This window comes from Hirundo rustica, chromosome 8 (genome assembly GCF_015227805.2).
Source record: "Hirundo rustica isolate bHirRus1 chromosome 8, bHirRus1.pri.v3, whole genome shotgun sequence".
NCBI classification, from domain to species: domain Eukaryota; kingdom Metazoa; phylum Chordata; class Aves; order Passeriformes; family Hirundinidae; genus Hirundo; species Hirundo rustica.
In genome coordinates this window covers 16468232-16484099 of record NC_053457.1, presented here as the reverse complement: position 1 = coordinate 16484099, position 15868 = coordinate 16468232, and the positions used below count along the sequence as shown (strand labels likewise).

Here is a 15868-nt window from a genome sequence, read left to right as displayed (position 1 = left end):
TTCCAGCATCTCATTTCCCAGCTCATCTCAGGAGAGAACATTTCCGTAAGAGGTCTCTGGCCTTTCCACTCTTTTCATGACCAAGAAAAAGTGAAGAGAGATAACATGGTTATTCAAACACTTAATCCTTTCCTTGATACTGGTTTTAAGTACCTAGAGAAAAAAGCATTGGCTTCAGAAAGAGCAATCGAGTCCTTTTCTTTGTACGGGGATGAGACAGACCCTTGAGAATAATGCTGCAAATGCAGCTATGTTTGTATACTGCAGTGAACTGAAGTGAGGAAAGACTTGTGCAGTCAATTTTGGGAAAGGTAGGATGAAAGGCTCCCTCTATTTCCTCCCCCCCCCCCCCCCCCCCCCCCCCCCCCCCCTTTTATATATTTATTTATTTTATTTCTTTAATTATTTCTTTAGGCGATTTGTAAGAATTTGTTAAGCCTTCCTACTGTTCTAGTGTGAAGGGGCTTTTGCCTTGATTTTTCATCTGAGTTTTCAGCTGGCGGTTGCTGAAATGACACACTAGCACTTATTTTGCTTAAGCTCTTTTGTGGAGGCACATTAATTTCACTTTAGAGACCTGGGATGTTTAAATGATAAAGAGGTTTCCTGTGGGCTTTGCATTGTTTAAATAAAATGCAGAGTATCCTAAGTGACATGGAGAAGCTCTGTGGGTTCCCTAGAAGCTGACTCTAACTCTCTCTGATACTGCAAGGCTTTAGAGAAACAGAATTTAAAAGCTCATTTCATAAGGGCATGTTGAAATTCTCATTTAACATCAGAGAGCTGATATTGTTTTTAACTTTTTATGCTGAAAGTTAAAAGATACACAGCTTAACAAGGAAATAATGTGGAACAGCCATAAAGACATACATGTAGTTATCCATCTGTTTTAATATTCTTAATATATACTTGCTTTTCCATAATAGTAAAATAATTTGCTTAGAGACTCTAGTTTCCAACTAGTTAACTTTTGTCTTTCACATAAATCCCAGGTTGGTTCTGTATTTGCACACTTCTCCAATGCTCGTGTGTTCTTTAATACAGTGTATATTTTTGGGATGATTCAGAGGGGAAAGCCGTGGTTTCTTCTTTGCATACCTGGAGTTACTCATAAGGCTCTATCATCAGGAAGTGCTTTTTGTCCTAGTACTTCCCTGTTGAGAGAACAAACACCTTGGTTTTGGAAGACAGGCAGCAGCACACATTTTGTAAGCTTAAAGTAGGTTTTGAGTAAAGAAATATTTGGAGGTAACAAGAAAGTTCGACCAACTTCTTAGATAAGAGTTGATTAGTGGAAGATAGTTCGTTCCTTTCTGCTTGTAACCACCTCTGTTCTGACATTAACAGTGCCATTAAGCTGCATACAGAATTCCCAAGCGTCCACTGACTGCTTGGGAATGACTGCCTCGACTGGAAAGCCAGATTGTAAGGGGTCTGCTTTTGCTGTGCTGAAGTGCATCAATGGAAGATCGCACCAGTACAAGTGTTTCTTCTAAGCTTGCAAAGGAATAGGCTGAATAATTTAGGCAGAATCTGTTGCTTTGTCTTCAGTGACAAAATTAGGAAGTTGAGTCCTACTTTCAGAACAATAACAGTGTCCTGCTGCTGCTCATTGTCTCTACTCAAACATGGGCATAGCCTTACAAAAACTGTTAAATCTCATTTGAAAGACAGCATCTCCTATATGAAAACGAAGAACATCAAGCTACTTAATTCTATAGGGAGCAATTTGGCTTTGAACCCCTAGGAATTTTCCTTGCTCCTAGAAGACACGACAAAACCTAAGTTAGGGATTAGTATAAAGCAGGTATGGGTTGTTCTTCTCCACAACTATTGCTCCAGGTTTCTCGAGACCACTGTATCACTGTAACACAACTTTTCCTCGTTGTAGCGCTGTTTCCTGGGCCACCTACGGAGCCAGCTGGAAAAGACAGTTTCCCTCCTTGGGGAAGCGTCCCGCCGAGTACCGGGAAGGCGAGGCACGGCCGGGCAGGAGGCAGCCCCGTGCCCGGCTCTGCAGGGGGCGCCGCGGGCCGGAGGCGGGGCCGGGAGGAGCCCTGTGCCGTGTCCTGTGCCGTGTCCTGTGCCGTGTCCTGTGCCGTGGGCGAGGGAGCGGCCGCGGGGGATGCACCGCCTTGCTGCGCAGCCGATGTGAGGGAAGGGGAGCGGCCCCTTCCCCGCCAGCCCCGGACCATGGCGGCCCCCGGTAGGTGCCGCGGCTGTCGTCCCGGGAGCCGCGGGGAGGCGGCGGGGCTTCTCCGCCCGGTGGCGGTGCGCGGCGGCCCCGCCGTGCTCCGGCGGGCCGGGGCTCTCCGCAGCTGCCCCGAGCCGAGGTGCCGGCAAGCGGAGCGTGGCGGAGCCCTGCCCGCTCCCCCCGCGGGGCGGTGCCTCTGCGCGCCCCTGGCGCTGCGCTGCTGGGGAAAGGGGAAGGGGGGTCCGCTCTCCGAGTTCGGGGAGCCCTGGCGCTCTTCAGAGCAACGGTGGCTGCTTTGCTCGCAGCCGGACTGCAGCGGTTTCTAGCTGGTCTACTTCACTTGTCCGGAGTTCAGGGCAGCTGCTGGCAGAACTTTCCTGCGGTTCTATAGTGCACTTCGGCTTGGCAGATCAGCGAGGGAGGGTGATCTATAGAGTGATTTGCCCCTGTCAGCCTTTACTTCTTGCATATTTTTCTGTGATGTGTTATAGAGAAGTCAGTTTTTCCTAAATACGGCTTTATCCTTCAGCACCACTTCTCTTTGGGAGTATGATTTGGTGCCCCTTGCCACACTGGCACAGGATCACAAGCTGAACTAGTTTGCTGTGATTGAAAATGTTTTAGCTAACATATATAAAGGTAAAACTACCTAGAATAGAGCTGCAAACTCAAGGGGAGTGGTTTAGTCTGTATTGTGTAAGTCTTGCTAATGCCCAATTTGCAAGTTCCTCTCCTTGCACGGAAGCATATGGGTTTTATCTAAAAAAGGAAAAAACGTGCCATTCTCAGGGTGTGAAGTAACATTCGCGTTTCATTGACGCATATCTCCTTGTGAGGTAAAAATAAGCTAAACGGGGCCTCAGGAGACTTGTGGGCAAAACTACTTTTCTCCTTATAAACATGTGATTTCACAGATACCCTTAAAAAGGGAACAACTTTAGATTAACGTATCATAATGCAAATCACTTGTTCCTCTCTGTGAAGTTTGGTTTGCAGAAATTTTATCTGCTTTGATTCTTGCTATTTCCTCTTGCTTTTTTGTAGCATTTTATTTAGAGTGAAGATTTTCTATTCCAGTCGAGGTAAGAAGTCTCACTAGGATGTTAATAATTATTACATGTGATCACTACTACTGTGCATTTCATGCATGCAGAGAATGCATTTATTTAATCATACATCACTTAAATACACACACTTCGTGTGCTGAAATGTGGAAGATGCTGAGGAGTTCTTTTAATGGCCAACTAGCAGTTTTTATCACCTCCTGGGAGTGCTCCCTCTTTTAAGGATTTGGTTGTTAAGACACTTTGAGTTGCGTTTCCTTTATACCATAGGCAGTTGTCTTCCACAAGGAGTGAATTCCCATCAGTCAAGGATTGTTATTTTGGACAGAAGTGTTTCTGTATCCTCCATACATGTTAAATACAAAACACACTGGAAGAGGTTACATAATGCCTTTCTTATGTAGCCAGAATTGGAGATGGATTTTTTTCCTAGCACATGAAAATAAATTGTTTGCCACTGCATATGATCATCTGAGTTGGAATGAAGGATTTAGTCTCAGTTTTTTTACCTTGTCTGTGGACAATGAGAAGTCATGATCTACTTATGGGAGGTACGTAAAAGATGACACAGAAAAGTTGTGTGTTACTACAAGCCCTGAATATTCTTTATGGGGCCCACAAGTACAGTGATCTGTACAAGTACTTTATGATCTGTAAATTGAAAAGCGGTCAAACCTTTTGGCTTATGGAATGAGACAATAGATAATAACAGTTAATAATGTAAGATGTTGTCTTACCCAGAGCTGATATGCCAGCTTCCCACAGTATTGATTAGTTATTTCAGTGGTAATCAGAACCTTATGATAAGGCCATAAACCGCTGTCACATATTTGGGCTGAACCTGAAGATCACCACCTTACTACTTGCAGACATAGTTTGGAGGTGAACCTGATTTGTTTGCTTCTCAGAAAGGGGCTGTGAAGACCATGACATGGTCTTGTATACTTCTACTCTCTTGCCATGAGGGTATGTGATTTTTACTGAATTGTTTCATCTTCTTCCATTCTGTGTGCGGTTTGTAAGCTAGGGAAAGTTTTGATTTCATGTCGTTTGTGCTGTTTAGTTTGTGGGGCTTACCCTTCAGTTATAGGTCTTAGGCATTTCTATGGTACTGGTTTGTAATCTCATCAGTCTGTTATTGTTGCTGTATAGTGAAGTGTGCAGCTAAACACTGGAGAGGCAGTTACACCTGGAAAGCAGTCCAGAAGTTATGGTTTATCATTGCAAACTGCAACAGAATGAAATAAGTGAACATGCCCTGCAGTATTGTTAATAGTGCTGACATTTTGTGAACAGAAGCAAAAGTATTTTTAATACTCTAAGCTTAGGATTCCAGTAACAAGGTATTGTTAAAATTTAAACTAGATCACACTTGAGACTGTGAAAGATACTTACACCTGCCAAGCATTTTTTCTTCATCCTGCTATTGTATATAGTGTTCATATATGTTCTTCCTTTAATTGAAGACTTTTCAAAAACCAGCCTGTCAAAAGCATTGTCAAGCCATCCATCTAAGGGCAGGGTTTAAGAAAATAAAATGTTTGGTGTTCACCAAAGTATTTCCCTATATGTGTACAATAGGCAGAGTATATACTATTTTTTGAACGGTGCTCTGTGAGTTTTTCTGGTGTTTGAAGAATTGTGAAAAGCTTCCCTGAAGTGTTCTGTGTTTTTATAACATGTTCCCTGATGACTGGACAGTAGTTAGTGCTGCAATGGCAGCTATTTGGTTAGACAAATAATAGCATGATTCAGGAAGGAGAGTCCTGTGTCATTCTTTTAAAGGAGTATGTTGCAATTGAAATTATTTCTAGATTTTGGGGTTTTTTTTGTTTTGCAGTCCCAATGCTGACTTAAGCTTATTTAGCACTGCAAGACCCACTTCCAGTATTTTTGCTTATGAACATAGACTGTTACTTTGGCTTTCTAAGTGGAGTCAGCATTTTCTCAGTTCTCATTTTAAGAACATTGTTCCTCAGTTTCTTGTGTACGTGTAAAACGCTGTAGGAGCTGAGGTAAGAAGGCATGAGGAGAGCTGGTACAGCTGTTAAGGGGCATGGTGCTCCCATAGAGCAGTGTTAGCTAGGAAATCAATGCCTTTCCTAAACACCAGAGGAAGTTCCTTCCTGCTGGATGCAAAGGTTGCGCTGCTCTGGCAGGGAATTTGCAAAGAGTCTGTCAAGTTTGCATCCTTTACGTAGCAGAGAAGGGAGGGATTCTTGGATACTGCCCCTGCAGTGGCATGTTCAAAGTCCACAGCTCTTCCATCCTGTGTCCAAGCACAGCTGCTTGCTTTCATTGGAAGCCCGGAGAAGGGCCTGTTGGCTCACAAGTACAGTGTGGAAGCTGTGTGCTTCCTAAAAGCAAACAACAGGATTAGTTCCATTTTACAGAATGTTAAAGTGCCCAAGAGGCCACTACTGATTTTTGCAGAGACTGGAGGTGGGGCTGCTGCCAGAGAGTGCCAGGGTAGGACTTGAAGAGCTTTGAGCACACCTCAGAGAGCCATTGTGTGGTCTTTCCATCTGTTGAGGTTGGGCTCAGCTGGCTGTGGTGCAGTGTGTGGGCTCCATTCTCAGTTGTGCTGTCCTTTCCAACTGTACTACATGTAAATCAGCTGAGGACAGTGGAAGTAGAAGTCTGTGGTACATCTCCCTTTCTAGACTAAAACTTGAATTCTGCTTGGTTTTCATGGTTTTGCTCATATAATTCTGTTGTCTTTGCCAGGTGGTGTTCAGCCACCATCAGTGATATTTTGGCAATGGTGCTGTGCTCACTGGTGTGAAAACCATCTTTTTTCACAACAGTTCTGCAGTCTTAGCTTAAAGATCCCAAGGTGTTGAGTCCATAGGACTCTGCTTTATGAGTTTGCTGGATCCTCTCCTTTGGGAATGCTGTCTCATACAAGCCTCCATCTGTGGTTCAGGAGTTGTATTCACTCACAAATATGCAGCTGTCCTAGTGAACATGTCAGCACTGCACTGTCCATGTTCTCCATAGCTAGGATAGCATGCTTTCACTGCTAGACTTCCTTATTTATGCAGGTAACTGTAACGCTACTAGTTGAGCACTGAGCACATCTCCATTCTTCTCAATTGTATTGCTTCTGCTGAACTGTAGGAGAAGGAACTACAGGTGACCTTGCCCCTCATAAGTAGCAGCTGTGTTAATTACCCACTACAGCCTTGCACTAATGAGTCACAGCTCTATCCAATAAAGATAAGTGCGATAAAAGGGAGTGGGTTAGCTGGTGAGGAGAATCATGAAGGAGGAGGAACCTTGAGGAAGTGGGAAGGAGAAAATCATGAAGAAGAAGGATCCTGGGGCGAGAGAATCACTGCTGTGAGGTCGGTCTGGGTCTGCAGTTGGAACCTGCAGTCACAGTCTAGCCAGGTAAAGGCCTGCATTCAGAGTCTGCAAACAGATACATGCAGTCACAGTTTAGCAGGAAATCACCAGCAGTCAGAGGCTGCAAGGGAAACATACAGCAGGAGCTTGCTGCAGCCAGTCAGTGAATGGTTGGAGTTAGGATGGCTGAGTTGTAAAGAGGAATAAACCAGGGCCCTCTTCATGCTGTGATAAGCAAGAAGTCTGGGTCTTGGCTCATTTCTACCCTCTAACAGGGTAGGTGCAACACTGAACTACAGTTTAAAGTTGCTAATTGTATAATTTAGGGCTGGGGTCCCTTAGCCTAGATATTGTTTCAGCCTTAATTTCTGAATGAGGGTTCTGGGAAAGGTAATAGAATAAAGTCTTTGGAGTCTGTGCAATTTTGGTTGAATATTTCTAAGGTGACTGCCAAACTCATCTTCAGTTCTGGTAAATTCACTCTGCAAATCCTCTTTTTGGCTGCCAAATTTTAGGTGTTGCATTTTGCTTTCATTGGAAAAAAATTGCCTTTGCTTGCTTCATGATGGAGATGGGTTGAAAATGTTGACATTTCTAAAGAGTCAAACTGGAATTAGAAGACAATTTGTTAACAAGATTTTAAATGCTCAGCTCTGAAATTTACTATGGACCTGAGCTATAAACGTCAATTTTGAGTAAACTTCTTCATAGGTAAATGGATAAATTAAATTTAGGCTTAAAAGTTTCCTTGAGATTGGTGGGAGAGCACTGCATTGTGTCACACTGGTTAAATTTGCATCTACTCTCAGCAGGCTGTTCACATTTTTAAGTGCTTTTGTGCCAGAGCACTGAAATGCATGAGTCTGTAGCTAGAAGCTGTCTCTAGAGAATTATGGAAGAAGTCAACTTTGGTGAGCATGTTTTGGGATGTCTTATGGCTGCTATTACTGTATTAGTTCTTTCCCTCTGAAGAGAGTGTTTGTCATCCCAAAAATCGTTGGGAAAACTTTCTATGACAGTTTTGAGGAAGGACTCTTAACGTGGCCTTGCAAAACGTCTGAAGCCTGAACAGCAGAATGACTGTGGTGCAAACACTGGGGCTGATGTTCCCTTAGTTGCATGCACTCTTTGCAGGCAGTTTGCTTTCTGCTGCAATGAGAGCAAATATCTAAGACCACGGGGGCCATAGTGACTTCCTGTAAGCATTGTGTGACCTCATTTAAATAAAGGACTTTGTTATTTTAGGTATGCTCTTTGGTGTCTACTCCACTTGGGTGTGTAGTCATATGCAGCTGTGTTGCAGAGACCCTATAATTGCCTAAATTTATTTTAACTTTTTGTGTGAGAGTGAACGCCCCTTTTCAAGCTAGTTTGTTTTGAAGGTCTGGTTTTCGTGGCTTTTTCTTCCCCCCTATCAGAATGCTTTAAATCTGTAAATCTCTGTGTGTAGTTTGTTTATCTTGAAACTACACATAGAAAGTGCTCGTCTTTATAGGAAGAGCATTTTTTTTTTTTTTTCATTTTTAAGAATGAAAAAACTACTTAAATTTGGTGGAATAGATGTAAGTAGGAGTTCATTCACCCTTGGATTTTCTTTGTGGCTGTGAACACCTCACTTTGGATAGAACTACTGTTCTTTTGAAATACTTTGTAGTTTCTGACAGGAATTAGAGACAGTGCTGTGGGGTTTTTTGTTGCAAAGCTGTGGGTCAGTTCAGTTTGAATTGACTCTTTTTTCCTGTGATGGTCTTGCACCTGTACAGGAGCCCCTGGAGACTATGATGTGCTGATCGTGTATGCAAGTGACGCCACTGAATGGTGTCAGTACCTCCAGAACCTCTTCCTCTTCACTCGGCACGTTCGAAAGCATCGGATTCTGAGCTACCAGCTGGAAGACGACTCTGCCATCTCCCACCAGGAGCTGGACCTGTTCACCAGAAGTCGAAGTATCATCCTTTTGCTTTCTGCTGAGCTGGTGCAGAGTTTTTACGTTCCTCACATCCTGCAGAGCCTCCAGGAAGCTTTATGGCCCCCGTGCAAAGTAGTCAAGCTGTTCTGTGGTGTTACGGACTGTGACGACTATGTGACCTTTTTCAAGGACTGGTCTCAGTGGCAAGAACTCACAAATGATGATGAGCCTGATGCTTACCTTGCTGCTGTCAAGAAGGCTATTTCAGAAGGTAAGACCATAGCGAGGAGCTGTGCTTTCTGGCTGGAGGAGGGAGATACGTGGTACTGTTTATTCTTATTTTAAGACTGGTAATGTGCTTTACTTAAAGAGCAAAAAAAAGCAAATTGTCCAACGTTTGTAAACTAGAAAGTTATGCAAGCAAATTCTCCTATGCCTGGTTGGTTGGTTCCTAATTCAGGAGAAATTATCAGCAGCTCAGAGAGGACTTCTGAATTTGAGGTTGTCTTAGGTGCCTGCTTTTGAAGCAAATTGAAAATGAAAACTTTCATTTGAATATTTAAAATTCTGCTTGTAAATACTGTACTCTGCAGTTTATTGACCCCAGTCAATGGAAAATTGTCTTTTATTTATTTAATTTGATGAAAAGAATTATCTTTTTCTTCAGATTTGTTTCTGTCAAATCAGAACCAAAATGAAGTCTAGTATGTATTCTCTAGCACTGGGCCTAAAATCAAAGATGTAATCATACTGGCAACAGATCACTTTGTTACCTATGATGAAAAGTCAGATTAATTAAAGAACTGCACTGATGGCCTTAAAAGTAGCCCAACCAGTCTGAAAGTGATCACCTTGTAACTAGCACGGAAGTATTAAGAGCTCGAGACTACACAAGCCCGATGTACTGAGTTTTTACTTGATTCCAAACCTTCCTAAACGCTAGAAGAGTGTGTAGAATTCCTTTCTCACAGTTTCTGTTGAAGTGGAGAGCTCTGGGTGGTCATGCTGGTCTGGGTATTTTTATGACTTTGCCATGGGTAGGATTATAGTATTCTCTGTCGGACTCAGCAAGGCTGGAATCCTGTGGTTGCATCTTGGCTTAAGATTCTTCTCTATTCCATGTCATGAATGAGGCAGTGTGTCTAGTGTTGTCTGCATAAATATGCCTTATGCCAGGATAACAACTGCAATAATTATGATGACAAATTTATCACAGTAAAAATAAATTTTGAAAGTCATGATCTTGGCTGAAACAGTTCCCCTGAAAAAAGATTATTTAGGGATTATGCTGAATATGTCATTTTCAGGTAACCAGGTCACAACAGATATTTCTTAGTACATTTTAAAAATCTTCGTGAACTGAAAACTTGAGCTCAAGTAGTCTGGCTCATTTGCTTTCAGTCTGGAAGAAGATAGAAAACAGTTGCTGAACTTTTATACTCTGAAAAATGGAACTGAATGGAGATTAAATTACCCTGACACTTTCCATCAAAAGCAGAATTTAGGTACTGTTTTCCTCCAAACTTGGGTCTAGAACACAGAACCAATATTTTGTTGATTTTAAATATGCAGCTCAAAATTGGGGAGATTTGTTCATGTTAGTTGTGTTACTAAACATACCCAAGGACTGTCAGTTATTTTAGGCCAGACTAGGAGTAAGTTCTAGTATAGCTGAAGAGGGTGTGAGAATACAAAGGGGTGTTGATTCTGGAGTCTTTCCCCAGAGGCAGCTGTTGCCAGTCTTGCTGCTAAGCTTGCTGCATTCTGAGCAGCATTTTAGTGGGCTGCCTGGCACTTTAGTTTGGCTGGCTGGCAGATATTGATTGCAAAACTTCTTAGGGTAAGGCTCTAGGGTCTGACTTCTCACACTTGGATCTAAAGTTCTTCTCCATCTGTGCTGCAAGTTAGCATGTGCTGAAACAAACTGTCCTTTGGCTTTATGTGGGGGGTATTTTGAAAGGGAGTTTGTGCTTTAGATTTTTGTTGCTGTTTCTACATTACAAAAAGACTCTTGCTTATTTTCTGTTTTCTCACTTTAATAAGCATACCTTCATCTCATACTGACTCTGGTGTATCTCAAAAGTACTTGACTAAGAGAAAAAATGAGATAAGAACTCATTTGCTGTGGAGTCTTCTGTAACGTGTTCTGGATAGTTTGGTACACAAAGATTTAGAATTTCTGGACTTCTGTTACTGTTATGGCAGTCATAGCTGATGTGGCTGTCACCTGCATGCCATGTCAGGTTTTTGGTTTGCGCACATCAGAGAATTGCAAAGCTGACCCATCTGCTGTCACTCTGATTCTTATGAAGGAAGAACCTATTTAATATGGGCTGCTTTCATGGCCAAAGTATTTGGATGAACATATCAGATCCTACTTCTGCGGGGGGAAAAAATGACTGTGACCTCTTCTGTTGTGTGATTGTACGCATTTTGTGAATGGCCTCAAATGCAAATGTTCTGAAGTTTCCCCTGAAGACAGCTCCAGGTGTACATAGTTCCTTTTTTGGGTGAAACTGTGAAAACTTTCTTCTTGACTGGTAAAAAAAAAAATCTGCTGTATGGTTTGGTTGCAGCATGAGTAACTTAAAATATTTGTGACAGCAGACTTCTCCCACAGAGAAACACAGCTTGTGCTCTAGTCTTGATTAAGTTTGAATTTTTCCTGATGAACGCAACTCTTAATTCTTACAGCACTTAGCAGAGACCATATTTGAAATTGTTTGGGTCTGAGTGTCCTCCTCTGGGAGGTACTTCTCACATGCACTCGCCTGTACTTCTAACAGCAGTGTCAAAACTAGGCCTGATGCTAAAATGATTCAGCTTCCTAACTGCTGAATCCTGAGTTAGTGAGGCATGGTGCAGGACACAGGGCAAGTTCTTCTCCAGAGGCCCCACACTGGCAGGCTGTGCTGTTGCCCCTAGCCCAGCTGTTGCTGTGGTTTGTTTGCAGCATCATGGGAACATGGCACCACCAGACATCACATGCTGAAACCTATTTTAATTTTTATTAGTTTAGTATGAATTCAGAAATGAGGAAACCTTTATCTATCCTTGTTGGCGACTGTGTGCTAATGCTGACTCTTGCTGTCTTGTAAATGTGGTATTTTTACTTCTAAAGTTTCTCAGTTCTGGCAAACTAGAGCACATGAAGATTTGCATTTGCAGGTACTCCTGTTGTCTGTGGGGAAGTTTCTCAGACTATGCAATAACTGTGCTAAGGGGATGGAAATCATAGAATTATTATGGCTGGAAAAGATCTTCCAGATCAAGTCCAACTACTAACCTAACACTGCTACGCCTATCACTAAACCACGTCTTTCAATACCACATCTACATTTTTTTTAACAGTTCCAGGGATGGTGATTCCACCACTTACCTGGGCAGCCTGTTCTGATGCTTGACCACCCTGTCAGTGAAGAACTTTTTCATAGTAGCCTGTCTAAGCCTCCCTTGAAGCAACTTGAAGCTCTTTCACCTTATCCTATTGCATGTTGCCTGGGAGAAGAGAGTCTACAGCTTCCTCTCTGGTAGTTGCAGAAAGCAGTAAATTTCCCCTGAGTATCATTTTCTCTAGATTAAACAATCTTGCCAGGATATCGCTGTACGCACCAGCTCAGGTCCAGCAGGGTATAGTTGCTAGCCAGGGTGCAGTGATCAGTCTGCTGCTTAACCCCTCTTGCCTGGCTTGTGGTAGCTCTTTGTGTGCACTGAGCAGCTGGGAGTCTGAGCCACATGGTCAGAGTCAGTGGCCTTTCTCTTCCTCATATGTTCTCAAAGCTCACTTGATGTTTCAACTGCTCCAGTTTATTTGTCCCTACCTACGTTGTTTTGGAACATTTCAAATTTCCCACTTTGAAAGCTGATGTTTCCAAATCATTTACTAATTAATCAGTGGCTTTGAGCTTTCTGTATCTAAACCATCTCTTGTGGGTAAAAACATGGGGAAGTGTACGTCTGCCTGAGATTGCTGAGGTGATAACCAAATATGACAGCAGCTGTGAACTGTGTTGCTGAAGGACAAGCGCAGCCTTGGCTTAGCAGAGCTCTTGTGCACTGGAACAGACAAGAATGAAAGATGAGTACCACCAAACTTTTTGGGAAATAGGAGGGTCAGAAGTCAGCGTAAGGAATCATACAGTGAAGATGGAGGGCCTTGGACAGTTAGAAGGAAAATGAGAACTTTTTTGAGCTTTGTAGATCAGGAAGAGCTGAAATGTTACTTCACCTATGGAGGGGCTCATTGAGGGACGGAGGCAGTAAGCTTTTTTGAGAGGGAAATGGCATAAGAAGAACCACATAAGCTGTATAATTCTTCTTCCTGTTCATGTCAAGTAATTGAATTCCTGGCTTTCTTCTGTGGCATTGATGAAACCACAGATGAAACTTGAGAGCATATTGTTCAGCTTGGAAGGGACCTCTTGAGACCATCTAAACTTTCAGCTCAAGCACAGTTAGATAAAGCAGGTTGCCCAACCCAGTTGGGTTTTGAATGGCCCTGCAGGTGGAGAGTCTGCAGGACTACACAGCCTCTCTGAGCAACCTATTCCAGTGTTTGACCACCCTCAAGAGTAACAAAACATTTTCTTGTATTCAGATGGAACTTTCATGCATTTTAGTTTGTGTGCATTGCCTCTTTTCTTGTCAGTGGGCACTATGGAAAAGAGTATGGCTCCCTCTTTTTCATTTCTTCCTGTCTTGTTAATATGATATTCCCCTGAGTCTTCTTTTTTTCCAGCCTGAAGAGTTCCAGCTCTTTCAGCCTGTCTTACGGAAGATGCTGTGGTTCCTTAATCCTCTTTATGGTCCTGTGCTGGACTCATGCTGTAAAGATAAAGCAACCTTGGAATAAGCTACTCAGAATTTAAGGTCATGTTGAACAGATGTTCTCAACTGTTTCTCATCCCAGATAGGTGAAGTTGTGTAGTGCATGTAAGATTCCCTTCAGCTTTATGCTTCTATAATTATTTGATTGCTTACTTTTGCTAATAGTTGCCATTTAGGGCTAGAGACCTAAATTCACAACATATTTTTAAGTTTGGCAGTAAACACCACTGCCACATGGTGTTTACTTCTGGGTCTCAGTGCTCTGTGGAGGAATATGTTCTGAGTAGTTCTACCTCAGCTATTTACCTCCAACATTGACTTCTGCCAGCTTATTGAAGTGGCCGTGAAGACATGAGGTGGTAGCATGCAGTTCTTTCTCCTTCCTCTTTAAAGGGGTATAATTAAGTGAATTCTTAAAACTGTATTTTCCTTACATTTTCCTCTGTTCTACTGTGTTTAAACATAAGATGTGATTCTTTGACCCTGCTCATTGAAGAGGAGCAGGTGAGGCATTATTCAGCCCCCTGGGTGCAAATGAGAGCTCGTTTTGTTATATGGGGGCTCGGCAGCCCAGCTGGCTCTCACTGCCTGTCAAGGAGAGGAAACTGTGACGCTCTTGCACAGGAGTTCAGGTTGACAGAACCTGATAGTTGCATGCCTCTCTATGCATGGGTATACATGACTGATGCTGGAAAGTCAGAGGTTTTTTTTAACCAGTGAGCTGGTTAAAAGCTATTGGAGAAACCTTAACTAAGCCCCCAAGTGATACTGAGAGTTCTCAGAGAGAAATGCATGGATATTCTTATCTGTAGCATATGGAATCAAGCAGTTAAAATAATCTCCCCAGCTGCAGGATTGTTTGTCATCAAGGTGTTTCATAAACTCCCAGTTTATTTACATAGAAAGCAGTACTTCAGAGGTTTTCTTTCATGGCAGTATAAAATTCAAGCAGTGCTAGCATAGGTGCATACTAGCTTTCTAAACAGAGACAATGAAATGATAGCCCAGAAATAGTAAAGGACAGAAACCGTTGTGGTTAAGAAGCTTCAGACTCTAACAGCTTTTATGCACCTTGTAAATATGAATCATATTTCTCTGTGGCTTGTGGTTCTGACAATCTCCTCACAGGTTGCTTTATGGTCATGTCTAAGACTAATTCTAGATATCTGCCCATGAGAACTGCCAGGCTTTAAGAGACTTCTTAAAGTAAGAGCCCAGTGGCCATCACTGATCACGTTCAAGTCTGGAGCAGCTGAAGTAATTTCTGAAAAATCTTGGCAGAAGTATGTGGTCAAGACAAAGATGCTTTACAGAGCAGGTCTGAAGAGATGTATGGAACAGAATTTAGGTTATTTCACAGACCCTTCTTGTGTACTTGGACAGTTGTTTTGCTTCCAGAGTTGTATTTTGTAGGATTTTCATGGCTGTTTTTCAAGTTGCTTGAGAATAACAGCGTATCTTGTGTTTCCCAGGGTGAAGTTTCACTAATGGCATAGGCTGGTCTTAGTGCCCCAAAAGAGTGTCTACCTCATTCTCCACCTTTCATCTGTCTGGGTGATCGGGTGTGGCATAGCACTGCAAAGGTATTCAGAGAGAAATTATTTGAAGGAGAGGGAAGGTGTGACTGCCCTTGCAGTAGTAATGTCGTCTTAAATCTACTGAAACCACTCAACCACACATTCTGTCAGTGACTGCTGGGATGTTTCCAAACAGCTGCCCAACTCTCTGAGGTGGAGTTGCAGGTTTGTAGGCTTTTATGGGGACTGTCTTTTTTGTCATGTAAGCATTATGCATTGCACTTAAATTGAAGCAAGGAGATACTGCAAGAGGAGATAATGAATTAGCCAATTGAATATTCATGCTTCTTACCTGTGGCTTTTCAGGAAGATGTGAGTCAGTGATGAATATGTGATTCTTGGCACCCTTGAAAGTCGCAAGAGGCATGCATATGCCCTGTCAGTATGTTCTCTTTGTGCCAGAAGTACTGGAAGTAAACTATTCCAGCCTCTCTTGCTTGAGATTTTGGTCATGTACACAATGTCTGTTGTCTGAGTGGCCAGAACCCTGCTTCTTCCTCAACATCTTTCCTATCTCTGTCCTGTCCCTGTGCACCCCAGCTAGTTCTTTATGTTTACACACTTGATTCAGTCACAAATTGACCACGGAGCCTGCAAGAACTGTAGCAAAACTTGGCATAGTAAAATAAACCTTGTTTCCTTGATGGAGGATGAGAAATAGCTTACTGTAATTTCAAACTTTGCATGACGTTTGAAACACGACTATGCTCTTCGCAGAATTGAAAATCTCTTTGTAGGTGCTGTGCTTGTAGATGAGCTGCTCAGGGTGGGGGATTTGGAGAGAAGGGGGAGATGTCCCTTACTTTTTTTTTGTTATGTATGGACAGTTTTACAAAGTCTTAAGTTTTCCTGTGTTTTGTTCTCCTCACTTGCTGTTTTTCTGCCTGTTTGTCTCCACTCAGTTGAAACGGGAAGTGTTGCTGCAGTATCAGCCATTTCTGAGGGCTTA

General features: G+C 42.6%; 1 protein-coding gene across 4 annotated transcripts in view; it reads left to right on the top strand.

Annotated features, from left to right (window-relative positions):
• Positions 1-15868, top strand: part of PIK3AP1 (phosphoinositide-3-kinase adaptor protein 1) — a 40296-nt gene that overhangs the window by 2192 nt on the left and 22236 nt on the right. The window contains exons 1-2 of one of the 4 annotated variants that reach the window (XM_040072202.2): positions 2045-2206; positions 8370-8786. In XM_040072202.2, coding sequence (XP_039928136.1) covers positions 2194-2206; positions 8370-8786 — 430 coding nt within the window. In that variant the 5' untranslated portion in view covers positions 2045-2193. Of the gene's footprint in view, positions 1-2044; positions 2207-6512; positions 6652-8369; positions 8787-15868 lie in introns of those variants that run through there. The other 3 variants (XM_040072206.2, XM_040072204.2, XM_040072205.2) reach the window with 3 other exon arrangements.